This window comes from Lagenorhynchus albirostris, chromosome 1, assembly GCF_949774975.1.
Source record: "Lagenorhynchus albirostris chromosome 1, mLagAlb1.1, whole genome shotgun sequence".
Classification (NCBI taxonomy): Eukaryota; Metazoa; Chordata; class Mammalia; order Artiodactyla; family Delphinidae; genus Lagenorhynchus; species Lagenorhynchus albirostris.
The window spans coordinates 126,996,021-127,011,823 of NC_083095.1; the positions used below are offsets into that span (position 1 = coordinate 126,996,021).

The window sequence follows — 15,803 nt, forward strand, 5'->3', positions numbered from 1 at the left end:
AGGACATTTGTTTACAGTCTGAGAGCTGAGACAAGTAGGCAGATCATCGCTTTGTTTGACCTTAGGTGGGAACATGCACATCAGGAGACTCAAATGTATTCCCACTTTACCCATGTCCACAATGACTTCAAAAATGCTGCAAGTATTGATTTGAGGGTTACAAATAAATTTTAGCAAGTAGGTGAATTCGCAAATGTGGAATCTGCAAATAATGAAGATTGATTGTAGCTAAATCATTTAAGGTTATATTAAACTCATGGGATACAGACAAAAGCCATTCTCACAGAGGAAACTTATAGAATAAGATGCTACAAATTCTCACTTATTGACTCAATTTTGTATTGCTGGGTCCTGATGCCACAGAAAGTGCTGTCCTCATTTCATCACTAACCTCTGTTCCGATCACAGTATAGCTAGCCCATCTGTGAGGGGTTTAGATGGCTGATGCCCTTGTGACATTGTAGAATACGCCCTGGACCTGGAGAGTCAAGCCCTGAGGTCTCAGTCCTGGCATGGCTTGTACCTGAAGTGTTCAGGTAGAGGGTGGAGGCTCTGGGGCGTGATGGAAAAAGCACTGGCCTCAGAGTTGAGCTCTGTCTCTAACCTGCTGAGTAAATTCTGCTAAATAACTCAAGTGCTCTGAGCCTGTTTTCTCTCTGTAAAATATCATAGGAAGGAAATAGGCTCAGAGAAGTTGAGTATTTTACATTTGGTAACAGAGACCAGAGGAAATAGTGCATGGGAAGGATTTTGAAAACAGTAAAGAGCCATGAAAACGTGAGGTGGGACAGTCACTGTCATCATGTTATTAGCACCCCTGGAGCAGGCCATTCTCTGACCACGGTCTGGGGTCCATCTCACTGGGGCCCTGTCATTCCAGAAGCTAAAGAGACTTAAGCCTGGGCCGGCCAATGCCAGATGGAAGGAAGAAACGGGGACTTAGAGATGTAAAGAAGCAGCTGTGGGGAAGCACTGCTCCCGCCCTGAAGCTGGTTCAACCCCATGGGAGGCCCGTGGCCCTAACTGGGGGAAGACAGAAGTCCTGGGGCCATCATGAGTCCTCCTGAGTCCTTGGCCACCCCAAACCGACAAACCTGTCTCCTTTGTCTGCCAGCACCATGAGTGCCGAGGAGGATGCCAAGTGGCTTCAGTGGGTGACACACCAGTTTGAGACCATTGCGGGAGAAGACAGGGAAATCAACCTGCAAGAGCTCAAAAGAGCCCTGAACGTGAAAGAGGCAAGTGTCCACTCCAGAAGTGGGGACCCCGCACCCATATTTTGTAGAGGAAGAGTAATCTGCTTTGCAGGACACAGTACCTCACAAGGAGGGAAACGTTGCTCCCCGGGTTTCTCTGGGCTTGAGGCTCCACTTCTAAGCAGGGCCAGAGGATGTTTCTGTCTCTGCTACTGGGGTCCTTCCATCCCTCATGGTAGCCATGGCCTCCTGGGGTCTTCCAAACAACACGTGAAGTTGGAAATCAGTAACTTGTCAAATCTTAAGAAACATTATTGCCCTCACAGTTACTGCTAGCCTCACGGGCAAAGGTGATGCTATGACTTAAGTGCCTCCTGCCACAAAATAAGCTTTTCCATGATTTGTATCCATTAAAGGCCCATTTGCACTGCCACGCCATCCCCAGTCCTCTCTCTTGGTTTCATAGGTCCTCTGCCCATCCCCATAACAGCCTGCATGCCCGACAAACAGCGGAGACCTTAGCAGAGAGGCGGAAGGAGTGAGTCTCGCCCCAGGTGTCCTCTGGGCTGGCAACTCATGGTGGCCTGTGTCCTCGATGGGCGCAAGCCAGTGAGCATTTGAATGCCCCTATTTTGATGGGAGAGCCCCTCATTTGCTGGTAACAGAGATACTACTTAGAACTCTAAATGCTCTGCCTCCTTTCATAGTCAATATGGGGAAGGAAAGAAAGATCTTCTGCCTAACAGGGGCTGTAAAATATCTTAAGATAAAGGCCATTTGGGATGGTAGAGAGTGATAAAGGCCTTACTCGAGGGACCGAGGGGAAAAAGAGTGAAGCCAAGGGAGGGTTGGACTGCCCACAGTAGACTTCCTGCTTGTGAACTGACGTCAGACACCAAAGCCCTTAGACTCCTCTCCCTGCCTCAAGGGGAGCCTCTGGGCCTGGCATATCTGTGACACTGAGCCAGCCTGTTTTCTTAATTTCTGTGTTTCCAGAGCCTAACACCAGGCCTGGCAAGCAGAGGCTGCACAGACATGATTGTTGAATGAATGAATGGATGAATGATGAATGGAGTGAGTAAATCGGCAGTTGAGAACAGGTGCTGTTCAGAACAAGTCTACGTTAAGAACACTTAAATGTAGGCTGTAGGCAGCCCAAACAACAGGTAAAGGCAAAGACACAGGTACTCAAGTGGCATCTATTTTCTAAGCCCTTCCTGGCTTCACTATCCCTTGGGGTGACCCCAAGGGGAATGAGACAGGACCTGGGAGGAGCCTTTGAAGGACCCTCGATCTGACCCCATGTTGAGTAAGGGGCCACCAGAGGTCTGGACTGCAAGGCTGATGGGGGCGATGGACTGTGGGGACGGAGAGCCTATGCAAATTACCAGGCCCGGGGGCCAGAAGGGGGCCAGAGGCCCAGACACAAGCCCATCCTTGCTACAGCTGAACAGTTCTCTCACCAGACCCCTTGCTCTCAGCTGGCCAGATGGGCCATGGACACTGCCCCCTGGTGTGGCCTCGTGGGCAGATCACACACTGTGTTCAGGCACCTGGGTCCTCCCTGATTCCCACCACCCCACGGTGTGTACACACACACGCACGCACGCACGCACGCACGCACGCACGCGCGCGCGCAGATGCAGTGAATGAATTCAAAGCCTGGGCCCTGTGGCCATACTTGTGCCCAACTCCCGCCCCCTTCTGGTCACAGTCCTTCTTTGCCAACAGATTCTTCATTCTGTTTGACTCGGATGGAAGTGGCACCATCACGCTTCAGAAGCTGCAGGAGGTGTGGACCCTGCTCATCCACGGCAGTCCCACAGACAAACTCCAATTCCTCTTCCAGGTGCATGATGTTGACGGTAAGGGCCCTTTGTGAGGTGGGGGGGCAGGACTCAGTAGGGGGGACAAAGGGAATCGGCCTATCTCAGTGACTACCCAGCATGGGGCTGTTTCTCCAGGTGAGGCTGACAGCTCTCTCTCTCTCTGTGGGTTCCCTGCCCTGTCTCTGGTCTCTCTGCTTCCCTTTTGTTGGGGGAGAAGTGGGTCCCTGGCAGGGAGACAAATGTCCTTGATTCAACTCAGCAGAAGCCAGAACTTTCCTTTGTTCTTTTATATGTTTACAAAAAGAAATTGTTTTGTTGCTTTTTAATAATCATCATAATAGCCCGCTATGACAAAAATCACCCATAACATTTTTCTATACTGTCTTCTGATAGCATACACTCACCATCCACTTTTTTTAAAAAACAAAATGGGATTATACTATACACACTGCTTTTTTTCACTAAACAATATAAACAATTGTTCCTGTAAGACTGTATTGCTTTATAATATCATTTTTATTGTAGTAAAATATACATAATATTAAATTTACCACTTTAACCAATTTTTAAGTGTATAGTTCAGAAGCATCAAGTAAATTCACATTCTTGGGCAACCATCACCACTATCTATCTCCAGAACTTCTTCATTTTTCCAAACTGACACTGTAGCAACTAATCATAACTCCTTATTCCCCCTCCTCCAAGAATTAGACTACTGTACGTAAATTATATAAGTGAAATTATATAATAGCTGTCCTTTTGTAACTAGCTCATTTCACTTAGCATAATGTTCTCAAGGCTCACCCATGTTGTACCATATGACAGGCTTTCATTCTTTTTTAAGACTGAATATTATCCATTGTCTATATATAACACATTTTGTTTATCCATTCATTTTTCAGTGGACACTTGGGTTGCTTCCATCTTTCGGCTATTATGAATAATGCTGCTATAAATATGGGTGTACAAATATCTCTTGAAGACCCTGCTTTCAATTCTTTTGGGCATATACCCAGAAGTGGAATTACTGGATCACAGGGCAATTCTTTTTTTTTGAGGAACCGCCATACTCTTTTTCCACAGTGGTTATGCCATTTTACATTCACACCAGCAATGCATAAGGGTTCCAATTTCTCCAACACTTGTTATTTTCTGTTTTTTTGATAATAGCCATCCCAATGGGTGTGAAGTGGTAACTCAATGTTGTTATAGCCTCATCTGTAGTGGCTGCATCATATTCCACTGTATGTCTGTGTCCTATGTTCCATGCAGCACAGCCTGATAGTTAAGATCTCTGATTCTTTTCTTTTTTTTTTGTAAAATTAACTTTATTGAAATATTTAATACAATATTTTAAGAGTTGAGTTCAATGAGCTTTGACAAATTCATACATCTGTATAAACCACAACCACTGCAATGAAGAAAGAAAACGTATTTATTAGACTAAAATGTTCCCTCCCCTTTTGCTATCAACGCTTCCCACTCCACCACTTTCTATGACCATACCATTTCTAGAATTTCAAATAAATAGAATCATCTAGTATATACTCGAAGGTCTCTGATTCTGAGGCCAGGTTACCCAGGTTCAAATCTCAGCTCCACCAGTTATTAATCATGTGACCCTGGGCAAGTTACTTAACTTCTCCCTGCTTTAATTTCTTCACGTGTCACATAAAAATAATGACCATCATAAGAGCACATACTCGTGAGGTTGCTAGGAGGATTAAATTAGTTAACTTATGTAAACTCAGGAACGTGCCTAGTTCGGGGTACCACCTTTACAGGTGTCAGCTGTTATTTATTACTATTTACTCAAACCCCATTTGCAAAAGAGAGAATTTCATTGTTCCCCACTCTGTTTTTTGGCATTGTAAGCGACACTGCAATGACCTTCATTCTTTGACAACTTTGTGGCTTAAAGGGTGTCTAAAGACCCAGAATCATCAAAGGAAGGGAGGCTGAAGTGGGAAAAAGGCACCCAATGAGACTGGGGTGAGGCCAGATGGGGCAGGGCCCAGGGGCCATGGTTTGGAGTCTCAGTACAACGAGCAATGGGGAGCCATTGAAGAGCATTGAGCAGGGGAGTCACAGGGCTGGATTTGCATCCTGAAACTCAACCCAGCTGCAGATCTGCTCCTGGGCAAGGCCCTCTGGCCTATGGGGTTTCTCTACCTCCCATTCCCACCTGACAGTCTAGCCAGACCTCATTCTTGGAACCCACTTCCCAAGTTGACCCACACCACCACCACTACATGGGCAGTTGACTGTACCTGCTTCCGGAGCATCTTCCTCAGACCCCACCCCAATCTCCATGGGACCCTCTTCACTGCCTGCTTTCTGACCACCAAGCTTGGCCCACACCTGGGGCTGATCAACAACCTCAGATGGAGAGGTTGGCCTGTGACAGGAGGAAGCATCACACTCACCTCCCCCTTGCAGACAGAGGTGGGGAAGAAGACAGCAGGTGAGAGGAGGTTTGTAGTTTCAAGGCAGGAACTAGAGGGCACTCGCTTCCAGGGGTTCCAGTTTTCTCTGAGAGCCAGGCAGGGACTAGATGGGCATGGAGGTGAGAAGTGGCTCGGCAGACAGCGGGACTGTGACCATGCTAGAGAAGCATGAGAGGACTGCGGGCAAGTTGAAGGCCTTGCCATGGCTGGGATCATACACTTCCTGCTCTCTTAGGTGCTTTTCTTCAGCAATGTTCACTTGGCTGCCCTGGTGCAGCAAAGGAGAAAACAGGTAGTTGGAATTCACCTAGGGATGAGATATTTTTAGGGTCAGTGCAATAGAAGGACAGAGGGATAAGGAATAAAAATGTGCACAACAATAATTCTGAAGGAGAACCCCGGATTTGAAATTGACTAAGGAGAGTATAAAGCTGAATGGATGAGAGGGTGTGAAGGGGGTGGGGAGGGATGGGCGCTCTGGATGTGGTCAGAGCGCCCACAGGCCATTGTGAACCCCTGTGTGATTTTGGCTATAAAAAGAGGGCCTGTTATCACTCTGTAGGGACTTTGAAAGTCCAAACCGAGGAAGTATTTCTTTTAAAAGGGACTTAAAGACTTCCATAGCCCTTTCAGATTGGGTGGCGAAGGCTTCAACCCATCCTGTGCAATAGTTGGTCTTGGGGGGACCCCCTCTTTCCAGGTTTTAAGACGAACTTGATCTCTGGGGTTTATTTGTGAAGGAACTGCTCCTTCCTCTGTATTTTTAGTGGGAGCTGGCAGTGTCTTGTGGGCATAGTCCTGGATTGCCTTCTGAACTTGTCCTAGATTAATAGTATATCTCAGGGCCTGGTTTATGTCCTCATCAAGTAGAATGTCAGTAGTAAGAAAAGGCCTCCCATAGGTCATTTCAAATGGGCTAAGTCTCAGACCACTCCTGGGGGCTACACGGACCCTGAAGAGTGCAATAGGAAGCAAGTTAGTCCAGGGTGCATGAGTTTCTTGGCAGAGCTTTGCTAAGGTTTTCTTTAAAGTATGCTTCATGCTGGCTCTTGACTAGGAAAACTGAAGGACGGGAGGTGTGGCTGGAGAGTGGCATATTAGACTGTGCGTGATTACAGACTTTGACTTTGGCCCAAGTGATGATCACAGTACCAAGAAGACTTTACATTCATATGCAACTACCGTCTTCCATATACTGCATTAAGTGCTTTATAATTAATTATCTATGATCCTTGAACCAACTCTGAAAGGGAGGAATAATTAGCCCCATTTTAGAGATGAGCAAAGTAAGGTGCAATACTCTAAAGGATTTATAGCCCACCATCACACAGTAAGGGGCAGAAGCGTGTTGCTAACTCAGGTGTGTCTATATCCAAAACAGGCCAAGAAATCACTAATCACAAGTCCTACTGCTCATGAAGAATGAAAATATATACAGGAAAAAAAAGTGCCCCAAATCTCATCTCAGCTGGTACAGTAGTTTCTCCGATTGGTTCCAGGACCCCAGTGGATACCAAAATCCGTGTATGCTCAAGTCCCTTAGATAAAATGGAGTCATACAGTCGGCCCTCGGTATCCGTGGGTTCCACGTCCGCCGATTCAACCAACCGCGGGTGGAATCCACGGATGCAGAACGCAACCTTTTGGAGGGTCGACAGTACTTCTGGCTTCCTTTTCACATCACTCTTAGCCACCCATGTTCACATAAGGCCACAAGGCTGGACTTGAGGGCCCAGCTGCAGCCTCTCAGGACAACATGGATGAGCAAAGTTTGCTACAAGTCAGGGAACAACAGGGAACTTCTTCACCACCACCTCATATGCAATTCGCCTCTGGATAATTGAAGCTCTGGGCACATAGCTCCTTATAGATTAAGTAAGCAAGTGTATCTTCTGGGCAGATGATCTTGGAAGTTGAGTGGTACTTAGAGAGGAGGCTGCATATTCTGGAGGAAGGCATGCACTGAGTCCAAAGATTCTCCATGCTTGGGGAGATGTTCACCTCTGTTGAGCTTGGCAATAGGGAGCCATGGAAGGTTTGTGAGCGGAAGGTGCCCTATGTCCTTCGATTGCCTGGTCTATGCTCCTAAAGAGAGTTGGTTGGCAGAAAGATGAAGGTGAACGAACCACTGATGCAATGGTTGTGCAAGGCAGGGCGAGTCTGCAAGTACAGAGCGAGGTCTGGGGGCAGGCCCCCACTCGGCTTCCTCCTCACTTGGGCCAGGGAGCGGCTCCATCAACGTGATGAGCTGCGCATCGTGCTGCTGTCGTGCCTGCGTGAGAGCGCCATCTCGCTGCCCGAGGAGAAGCTGGACCAGCTGACTCTGGCGCTTTTCAAGTTGGCGGACAAGGACTGCAGCGGTGCCATCACCTTCGATGAGCTTCGAGACGAGCTGCGGCGCTTCCCCGGGGTCATGGAGAACCTGACCATCAGGTACCGCCCTGTCTCGTGCAGGGGCACTGCCAGTGCTGGGATTAGACACCAGGTGCGAAGTGTGGCCTGAACGCAGGGAGGATCCCTCAGCCCGGCCCCGCCCCTCCCCACCCAAGTCGGCCCCGCCCCCAGATGAGCCCCGCCCAGCCCCTCCCCTCTTTACCTGCTTTCTCTTGGGGACACAGGTCTGTACTGCAGGGCAGCTGTTGTCATGTGTCCATTTTCTACAGTGTTTCTTTAGAATCAACTCACAATATTAAGTGCTGGGCATTTTTACAAATATGCCAGTGCATAGCATGGAGAAGGAAATTAAAGTTACAAAAGGAATGAAGTTACAAAAGGACATTAAAGTTACTTCACCTGAGGTAACACGCCTAGGATCACACAGATAGTTAGCAAAGACAGTTATTTATTCAACTTGGTTGAGCAGCTACTATGTACCAAGCCTTGTTCTCAGTAACGGCAGAGCTCTGCTGGGGCTACGTTCCAGACTGAGGGACAGGTAATTGATACCAATAAACAAGTACATAACTAGATAAATACAAATTTGATAAGTGCTGTGGAGAAAATAATATAAAAAGGGTGTAACAACAGACACAAGTTTGTCTGACTCCAAGCTCTGAATAGTGCCAGTTTTGTAGTTCATTCTTTTTGTGTATTAACTTTCTCATGGGTTATCACAAAATGTCTCAGATTCTTCCATCCTTTTCGATTACCTCTCCCGCCCCGCCCCCAGTTGGGAAGTAAGGAGAGGTAGTTAAAAAAAAAAAAGTCGTGCGTGTGGCATCCAAAAGACCAGAGATTCATCCCAGTTCCACCTAGCTGTGTGACTGTAAGCAAGTCACTTGACCTCTCTGTTTCCTGGTGTAAAAGAAAGCCGGCCTGTTTGCCACGAGGCTCCCCGAGAGTTAGTGGGCCGCAGAGGGAATGGGGTCTCTAGGTTCAGACTCTGGTGGTCCCCGCCACACCGCAGCCTTCTGAGTGGAGCCCTCTCTCACAGTGCTGCCCACTGGCTGACTCCTCGCGCCGCCGGGCCGCCCCGACACCGTCCTCACCAGCTGCTCTCTGCCTACTGGCACAGCCACCACAGCCACCTGACCTGCCTGGCCGCCTACGTGGGCCTCCACGTCGGCCCCTCGGCGCCAGTGTCATGGTGCCCAAAGGCCGCGGCCAATGCCTCAACTTTGACTGCAGCTTCATCGCGGTAGGGTTCTGCGGGCACAACGCAGGGAAGCGGGTAGGGGGACTGATGTAGGCTCCTCTTAGACAAAATGACCCACACGTGGACACCTGCAGTGTCAGGGTAGGATGGCACCTTAGAACTCAACTGGGCCAACACTCAGTGGTGGGGACTAAGGCTCAGAGGGGACAGTGAGCTGTCCATAGTCACACAGCAGGTAAATAACATAGCTGGCATTTTTGTGTGCTACTATGTACAAGTCACAGTGCTAAGCACTTTCCATCTCATCCTCACAATAATCCTATGGTGGACCCAGAGGAGGTGGGCTGGCTCCTGTGCAGAGCCCCAACCAGAAAGAGAATACTTCCAGAGGCCTTGAATGCCAGAATGTGATCCTGGGGACCAGAGACTGAGGTCTCCAAGTGTATTTGATGACACACTTTGGCAAGTGGAATGAAATAAAACACAACAAAAATAAACAGAAAACAAAAACCCCTCCCAATTACCCAGTATATGCTCCTTACTTATAATTATATGCATGCCCTATTATCATTAGCCAATAGGTTTATGGCACAATATAACTATAAGGCAAGCTTCATCCTTTTCTTTCTTTTTTTAAGATTTTCTTGATGTGGACCATTTTTTAAAGTCTTTACTGAATGTTTTACAAGATTGCTTCTGTTTTATGTTTTGGTTTTTTGGCCGCGAGGCATGTGGGTTCTTAGCCCCCTGACCAGGGATCGAACTCGCACCCCTTGCATTGGAAGGCGAAGTCTTAACCACTGGACCGCGAAGGAAGTCCCAAGGTTCATTCTTGATGATCAGGGATGCACATCTCTAGTCCAAATACTCCTCCTGACAATATCAGCTTCTTATTAGAGTGGGTTTTATTTATAACCTCATAACTGGCTACAAAGAATTCACACCAGGGGTGGGAGACATGCGACTCATTTTTGTGGTCACTTGCTCTTGCCTTATTAACACTATTTTCAGTCTTTATTTTCTCTGTAGGGAATCTTTTTAAGCTACTTGTCCCTGCTGAGGGATGGTTAGCTTACTTAAAAGCAGTTAATGTAATCTGCAAATCCACGTATCAGGGCATGCATAAATACATCGAAGTAAACGAGCAAGTGAGGGGACCTTCATCATAAACCCCTTGAAAATCCCCATCTGCCCCCAGGACATCTCGAGAACCACATGTGACTTGGTGCCAGGCTGACATATGACTAAATGAAGGCACCATGTCTACACGGATACTAAATATTAGTAAAAGCTTATGTGCTTCCCACGTGTCGAGATACAAGTGATACCAGCAGACATTCTGTAACAATTTTTCTTCGCCAATTCTGGAGATCCTACTTTGCAGACCCCCAGCTTTGGACCTAGGGGAGCAGCGGAGGCTTGGGGGCAGGAGATGTGGTGACAGGGCCCCGTTTAGGAAGCACAACAGGCTCAGGGTAGGGAAACAGCTGCTGGGGAGCAGAGGACAGGGCAGAGAGCGAGCCAGGTGGGGCTGTCTACCGCTTTGCCCGGCCAGGTGCTGATGCTTAGGCGCTGCCTCACGTGACTGTGGGCCACGTGGCTGGCTCAGGCCCTGCCGCTGCACCACAACCTCCAGTTCCACCAGCTTATGGGCTACGTGGTGGTCGGTCTCTCCCTCATCCACACCGTGGCCCATGTGGTGAACTTCGGTGAGTAGCCTGGGGCTGGGGGCGGGGGGCACCCGGGCTTTCCACAAACCACTCGGTTATCCTGCCCCTGTGTGTTCTGCCGGCCCGATGGGCAGAGAAGGGGGAGGGGTGGGAACCCCAAAGGGAAAGTGCAGTGGGCAGAGCTTGTCTCGTGCTCGTCTCCAGCACTCCGGGCTCAGTGCAAGGCCAGCCCCTTCCAGTTTGGGGAACTGCTGCTCACCACGAGGCCTGGCATTGGCTAGGTCCACGGCTCCGCCTCCGTGACCGGTGTGGCCCTGATGCTACTGCTGCTTCTCATCTGTTTTAATTAATTAATTTATTTATTTTGCGGTATGCGGGCCTCTCACTGTTGTGGCCTCTCCCGTTGCGGAGCACAGGCTCCGGACTCACAGGCTCAGCCGCTCCACGGCATGTGGGATCTTCCCAGAGCGGGGCACGAACCCGTGTCCCCTGCATCGGCAGGCGGACTCTCAACCACTGCGCCACCAGGGAAGCCCTACTGCTGCTTCTCATGTCCGCCTGCTCCAGCTCCTGTGTCCGCAGGAGCGGCCACTTTGAGGCGCCCCAGCCCTTGCCCCTTTGCCTGTCCCATCCTGGGCTCCCAACTTCATTTCATGCTGCGTTCCCTCTAAATTACTCCAGAGCCCAGGAAGCTCCAGGCGGTCTGCGTACTATGGACATGTGATTTGGGGTTCTGCCATTGGGCAGTAGTTTTATGTCTGCTGAGTGAAAATGTTATGCTCTAGAAGATTCTTCTGGCTTTTTTGCTGGCTTATCCCCTTGCTCTAATTGGATTAAACTGGGCACAGGGAGGGGAAGGAACACAGGCTTTCGGGATTCTAATCCCCACCCCACTACTTAGGGGTCACTCATTGTCGTCATCTGTAAAACGGAGCTATAATTCTCTACCTTTGAAGTTATTAATATTTTAGGAATTAAATGAGATAATACATGTGAAGCCAATAACTACACACACCTGGCACATGGTCAGTCCAAAAGTATTAGGTCTAGCTTTGCTTTCCTCTCTCTAGTCTCCTCGAGATACAAGAGGTCACAGAGGATTTGGTTGGGAGACCGGAACTGTCCCTTGGACTGATCTGGTCACATCAGAAATAGACATATATTTGTATACATATACACAGCACCTACTTGGGGCCAGCAATGATCCTTTGAAGTCAGAATCAGCATCCTCATTTGACCCATGAGGAATCTGACTCTCAGAAAAGTAACTTACCAGGCCAAGGTCCCACAGCTAGTAGCAGAGCAGGTATTGAAACTCAGGGCTGGCTTCCCTGGTGGCGCAGTGGTTGAGAGTCCACCTGCCGATGCAGGGGACGTGGGTTCGTGCCCCGGTCTGGGAAGATCCCACATGCCGCGGAGCGGCTAGGCCTGTGAGCCATGGCCGCTGAGCCTGTGAGTCCGGAGCCTGTGCTCCGCAACGGGAGAGGCCACAACAGTGAGAGGCTCGCGTACCGCAAAAAAAAAACAACAAAAAAACCCCTCAGGGCTTTGCTCTTTCTCCTCCACTCCCAGAACACCATTGCTGTCTTTCCTTCCTTCCTGCTGAGAAAGGGTCAGTGGGCTGAGACACTGATGCTCATGAGCCCATCAGAGGGGGCAGTTCACTCTGCCCAGAACACCCCCAGGCAGATGTTCCAGATGTTTGCCACTAGCGCCAAGAATCTTCCCTTACAGACTTTCTGGACCAAGCCCCCAGAACAGAGAGGCAACGAAGCTTCCCACCCCCAACCTCTTACCCAAGCCTGTTCCCAGGAGAGGGTGTGTGTGGCCAAGGCTCTGGGCACAGTCCTGGCTTTAAGGATGGCCGTGAACCTTGGCTCTGTTCCACCCCTAGGCCCTGACTCTGGCAACTTACTCCCCACCCCCACAGGTGTTCTATTGGACCAACCTCTCCTACCTCCCATGTCTGCATGGGCCCAACTTCTGGAAGTAGCTGCTGGTCCCTGGCATCTTGTTCTTCCTGGAGAAGGCCGTTGGCCTGGCCGCATCCCTCATGGAGGCCCTGTGCATCGTGGAAGTCAATCTCCTCCCTTCCAAGGTGCAAAGGGGGCCTGATGAGCCAAGGGGAGTCACAGGTGGTGGGGTGCAGAAGCTGAGTACTCTGTTAGACCCCCGCTCCCAAGGAAGTGGGGCACCCCATCACAGTGGAGAAGATAAGCAAAGTGCAAGACTCGATCTAGCCCTCCGGGAGTGACACTTCTGGAAGGGGAATGACAGGTAAGCAGGGTACCACTAAAGGCCAGTGCGCACAGAATACCTTCAGTAAGTATATATTAGTGTCTGCAAGGTGGCAGGCCCTGCTCTAGGTGACAGAGATGCAGAGAAGGCTCAGGCACTGTCCCGCTCTCCATGGGCACACAGGCTAGTAGGAGAGCAGCCCTTCCGCTACAGTGCAGGGCTGTGTTGGTAAGAGAAGAAGAATCCCAGGAGGTGTTAAAACTCTTTGTCTTTGAGAGATCAGAGAAGCTTCAGAATGAGAGGGGAGCTGCCTTTTCAGGGTTTTGAAAGATGAATAGGAGTTTGTTGGATAGACAAGACAGGGAAGGGTTTGCTTGGATAAGGAACAGCATGGGCAAAGGCACAGAGTTATGAAAGGGCATACTGTGCTTGGGGGACTACAGGTAGTTTGGCACAGCTGGAGTCAAGGTGCCAGGGAGAAGCTGGAGGGGTGGGCAGGACCTAAGGGTGAGTGGCCTCACTCTGCAGGCCACGGGGAACCCTTGAGCAGGGTGAGGGATGGGTGGGCGGTGGTATTGAGGTGCTTTATACTCCAGCTGCATTTCTTTACTCGCTCTGTAGAAGATGGCTTGGAGGGGACCACTGGGGAGGCTGTTGCATACATGTAGATGAGAGCTCACGAGAGCCTTGACCTTGAACTGGGTGGGGAGGGGGCATGTCACAGAAAGACTCAAGAGGTAACTGGCTGCATTTGCGGTTGAGGTGGGGAAGGCGTCTAGGCTGTCTTGCAGGTGCCTGAGTAACTGGGGCCATTTTTGGAGAAAGGGAAGGCAGTTCTGGGTGGGTTTGACTCTGGACAGCTTGAGAGTGAGGACCCAGAAGTTGACTAAGAGGCTGAGGTTTCTGTCTAGACCCTGGCATCAGACAGAGTGGTTGGATTCAAATCCCGTGGTTTCTTAGCTGGTGGCCTTGAGCAAGTCATTTAACCTCTCTGAGCCTCAGCCTCTCCTGCGTAAAGTGGAGAAAGAATGACATTCATCTCAGAGAGTCGCTCTGAGGACTAGAGATAGCACTAGGAGAGCTCCACACAGCTCTGGCACCCAGTAAGTGCTCAATAAACCGAAGCTACTAGCCGGGAGGCAGTTGTATCCTGGGGAGATGCCCGTTCACGGTTGGACTACCACCCACGTGCCACAGAAGTTCCAAGAAAGGGGCTGGAGCAGTCAGGGGCTTCACAGAGTGGGAGGGCCACTGAGAAGCAGTATTTACACCACAAGAAGTGGGATCACACCATGAGCCCCACTTCAGACACAGCCTGACTTCCCTTCTCTGATCACTGCCCACCCCCTGGTTGGCAGATGTGCTGCAGGGGCGAGACCCCACTCACAGGCACAGAAGAGTCTCATGTCTGGGGCCGGCCTGGCTTATGGTGGAGAAAGACGGCCCAGCCTCCATCCTCTGGCCTTGGGGCCCCTGGCAGCTCTGGGCCTGCACAGATGACCCTGGTCTCTTTCTTCTCTCCCCAGGTCACTCATCTCGTCATCAAGAAGCCCCCTCCTTTCCACTACAGGCCTGGCGACTACTTGTAACTGAACATCCCCACCGTCGCACACCACAAGTGGCACCCCTTCACCATCAGCAGCGCTCCCGAGCAGAAAGGTAGGCCTGCGCCAGCCCCGCTGGTCACTCAGCAGGTATTACTGAGTCCTTGCCGTGTGCCAAGCAAGGCTGGGAACCAGGAACACAGAGGTGAACAAGACCAGACACACAAAGGCGACCTCCCAAAGCTCCCTCCGGAGCACAGAGGCAGCCGTGCAGATGCTGACCGAATGGGGTGTTTGGGGCTGTACTGGCTGCCGTGAGGGTCACAGGGGAGGGCCTGGCCTGGTGGGGGAAGTGGGCAGGGTGGCATTTCAGCTGAACTTTGAAAGGTTCGTAGGAGTTTCCTAGGTAGGGAAGGACGAGGGGGTGGAGGCGGAGGGAGAAGCATGAAAACATGGAAACGTAGGAGGGTCTGATGTAGTTTGGGCTGAGAGTTGGGTGGCGTAGGGAGGAAGGAAGTAGGGGCAGTGGGGGCGGGAGAGAGGGTCAGAGAAGGGACCAAAGGCAGACAAGAGTGGCTGGCAAAGTCGATGAGAACCAGGGTGGGACTGTGAAAGACTTCGAACGCAGAGTGGAACGCAGGATGGCGCAGGCGGTTGGGAGCCCGCAGGGGTCTTAAGCGGAGGAACAGCGGCTCAGAGGAGAGGGGACCATGTCGTTTCCAAAGGGGCTGTGACAGGAAGCCAGGCTTCCGCACTCCATGTGGGCATGAGCCCTGTGGGGCGTCAAGGCAGCAGAAGCCCTCGCACCCTTCTCCCCCATCCCTGGACCACCCCTATTCCCTCTGGATACCCAGCGCCCATAGAACCGCTCAGCAGACCCTCCCTTTGCCCAGCTGTCCTCTGACTCACAACCATGCGTGGGCCTGCCTTCTGGTCCTGAGCTGTTGGTCGGGCCAGAAGCTGGACCTCTGACCTCCTGGCCAGGCATTGGCCCGCCCACCTCAAGCGGTGCTTCTGACAGAGGAGGCCTTGCATGGCCTGTTACAGCGAGACCCTTGCTCGGCCTCATGAGGAGTAAAGGCTTCTGGTTGCCAGGGTTCTCTGACCCACCCCCATTAAAAGCTGTAGCTTCACTCAGGATGCCTCCCACCCCCTGGCCCAGCTCCCTCAGCTCAGGGCGCAGACCCAAGTCCAGGGTTCCTCACCCGAAGGTGCACAACACCCACCCTGGAATCATGTGAATGGTGGCCTGGAGGTACAATGGGGTGAGGGTGTGGGTTAGAG

General features: G+C 50.7%; 1 protein-coding gene across 1 annotated transcript in view; it reads left to right on the forward strand.

Moving 5' to 3' along the window:
• The first annotated feature begins 1,118 nt into the window (after positions 1–1,118).
• NOX5 (NADPH oxidase 5) overlaps positions 1,119–15,803 on the forward strand; it is a 30,850-nt gene continuing 16,165 nt past the window's right edge. Inside the window, 10 exon segments of the mRNA XM_060164515.1 lie at positions 1,119–1,238; positions 2,911–3,074; positions 7,696–7,905; positions 8,906–9,030; positions 9,033–9,109; positions 10,623–10,776; positions 10,942–11,076; positions 11,271–11,335; positions 12,668–12,835; positions 14,502–14,634. Coding sequence (XP_060020498.1) covers positions 1,119–1,238; positions 2,911–3,074; positions 7,696–7,905; positions 8,906–9,030; positions 9,033–9,109; positions 10,623–10,776; positions 10,942–11,076; positions 11,271–11,335; positions 12,668–12,835; positions 14,502–14,634 — 1,351 coding nt within the window.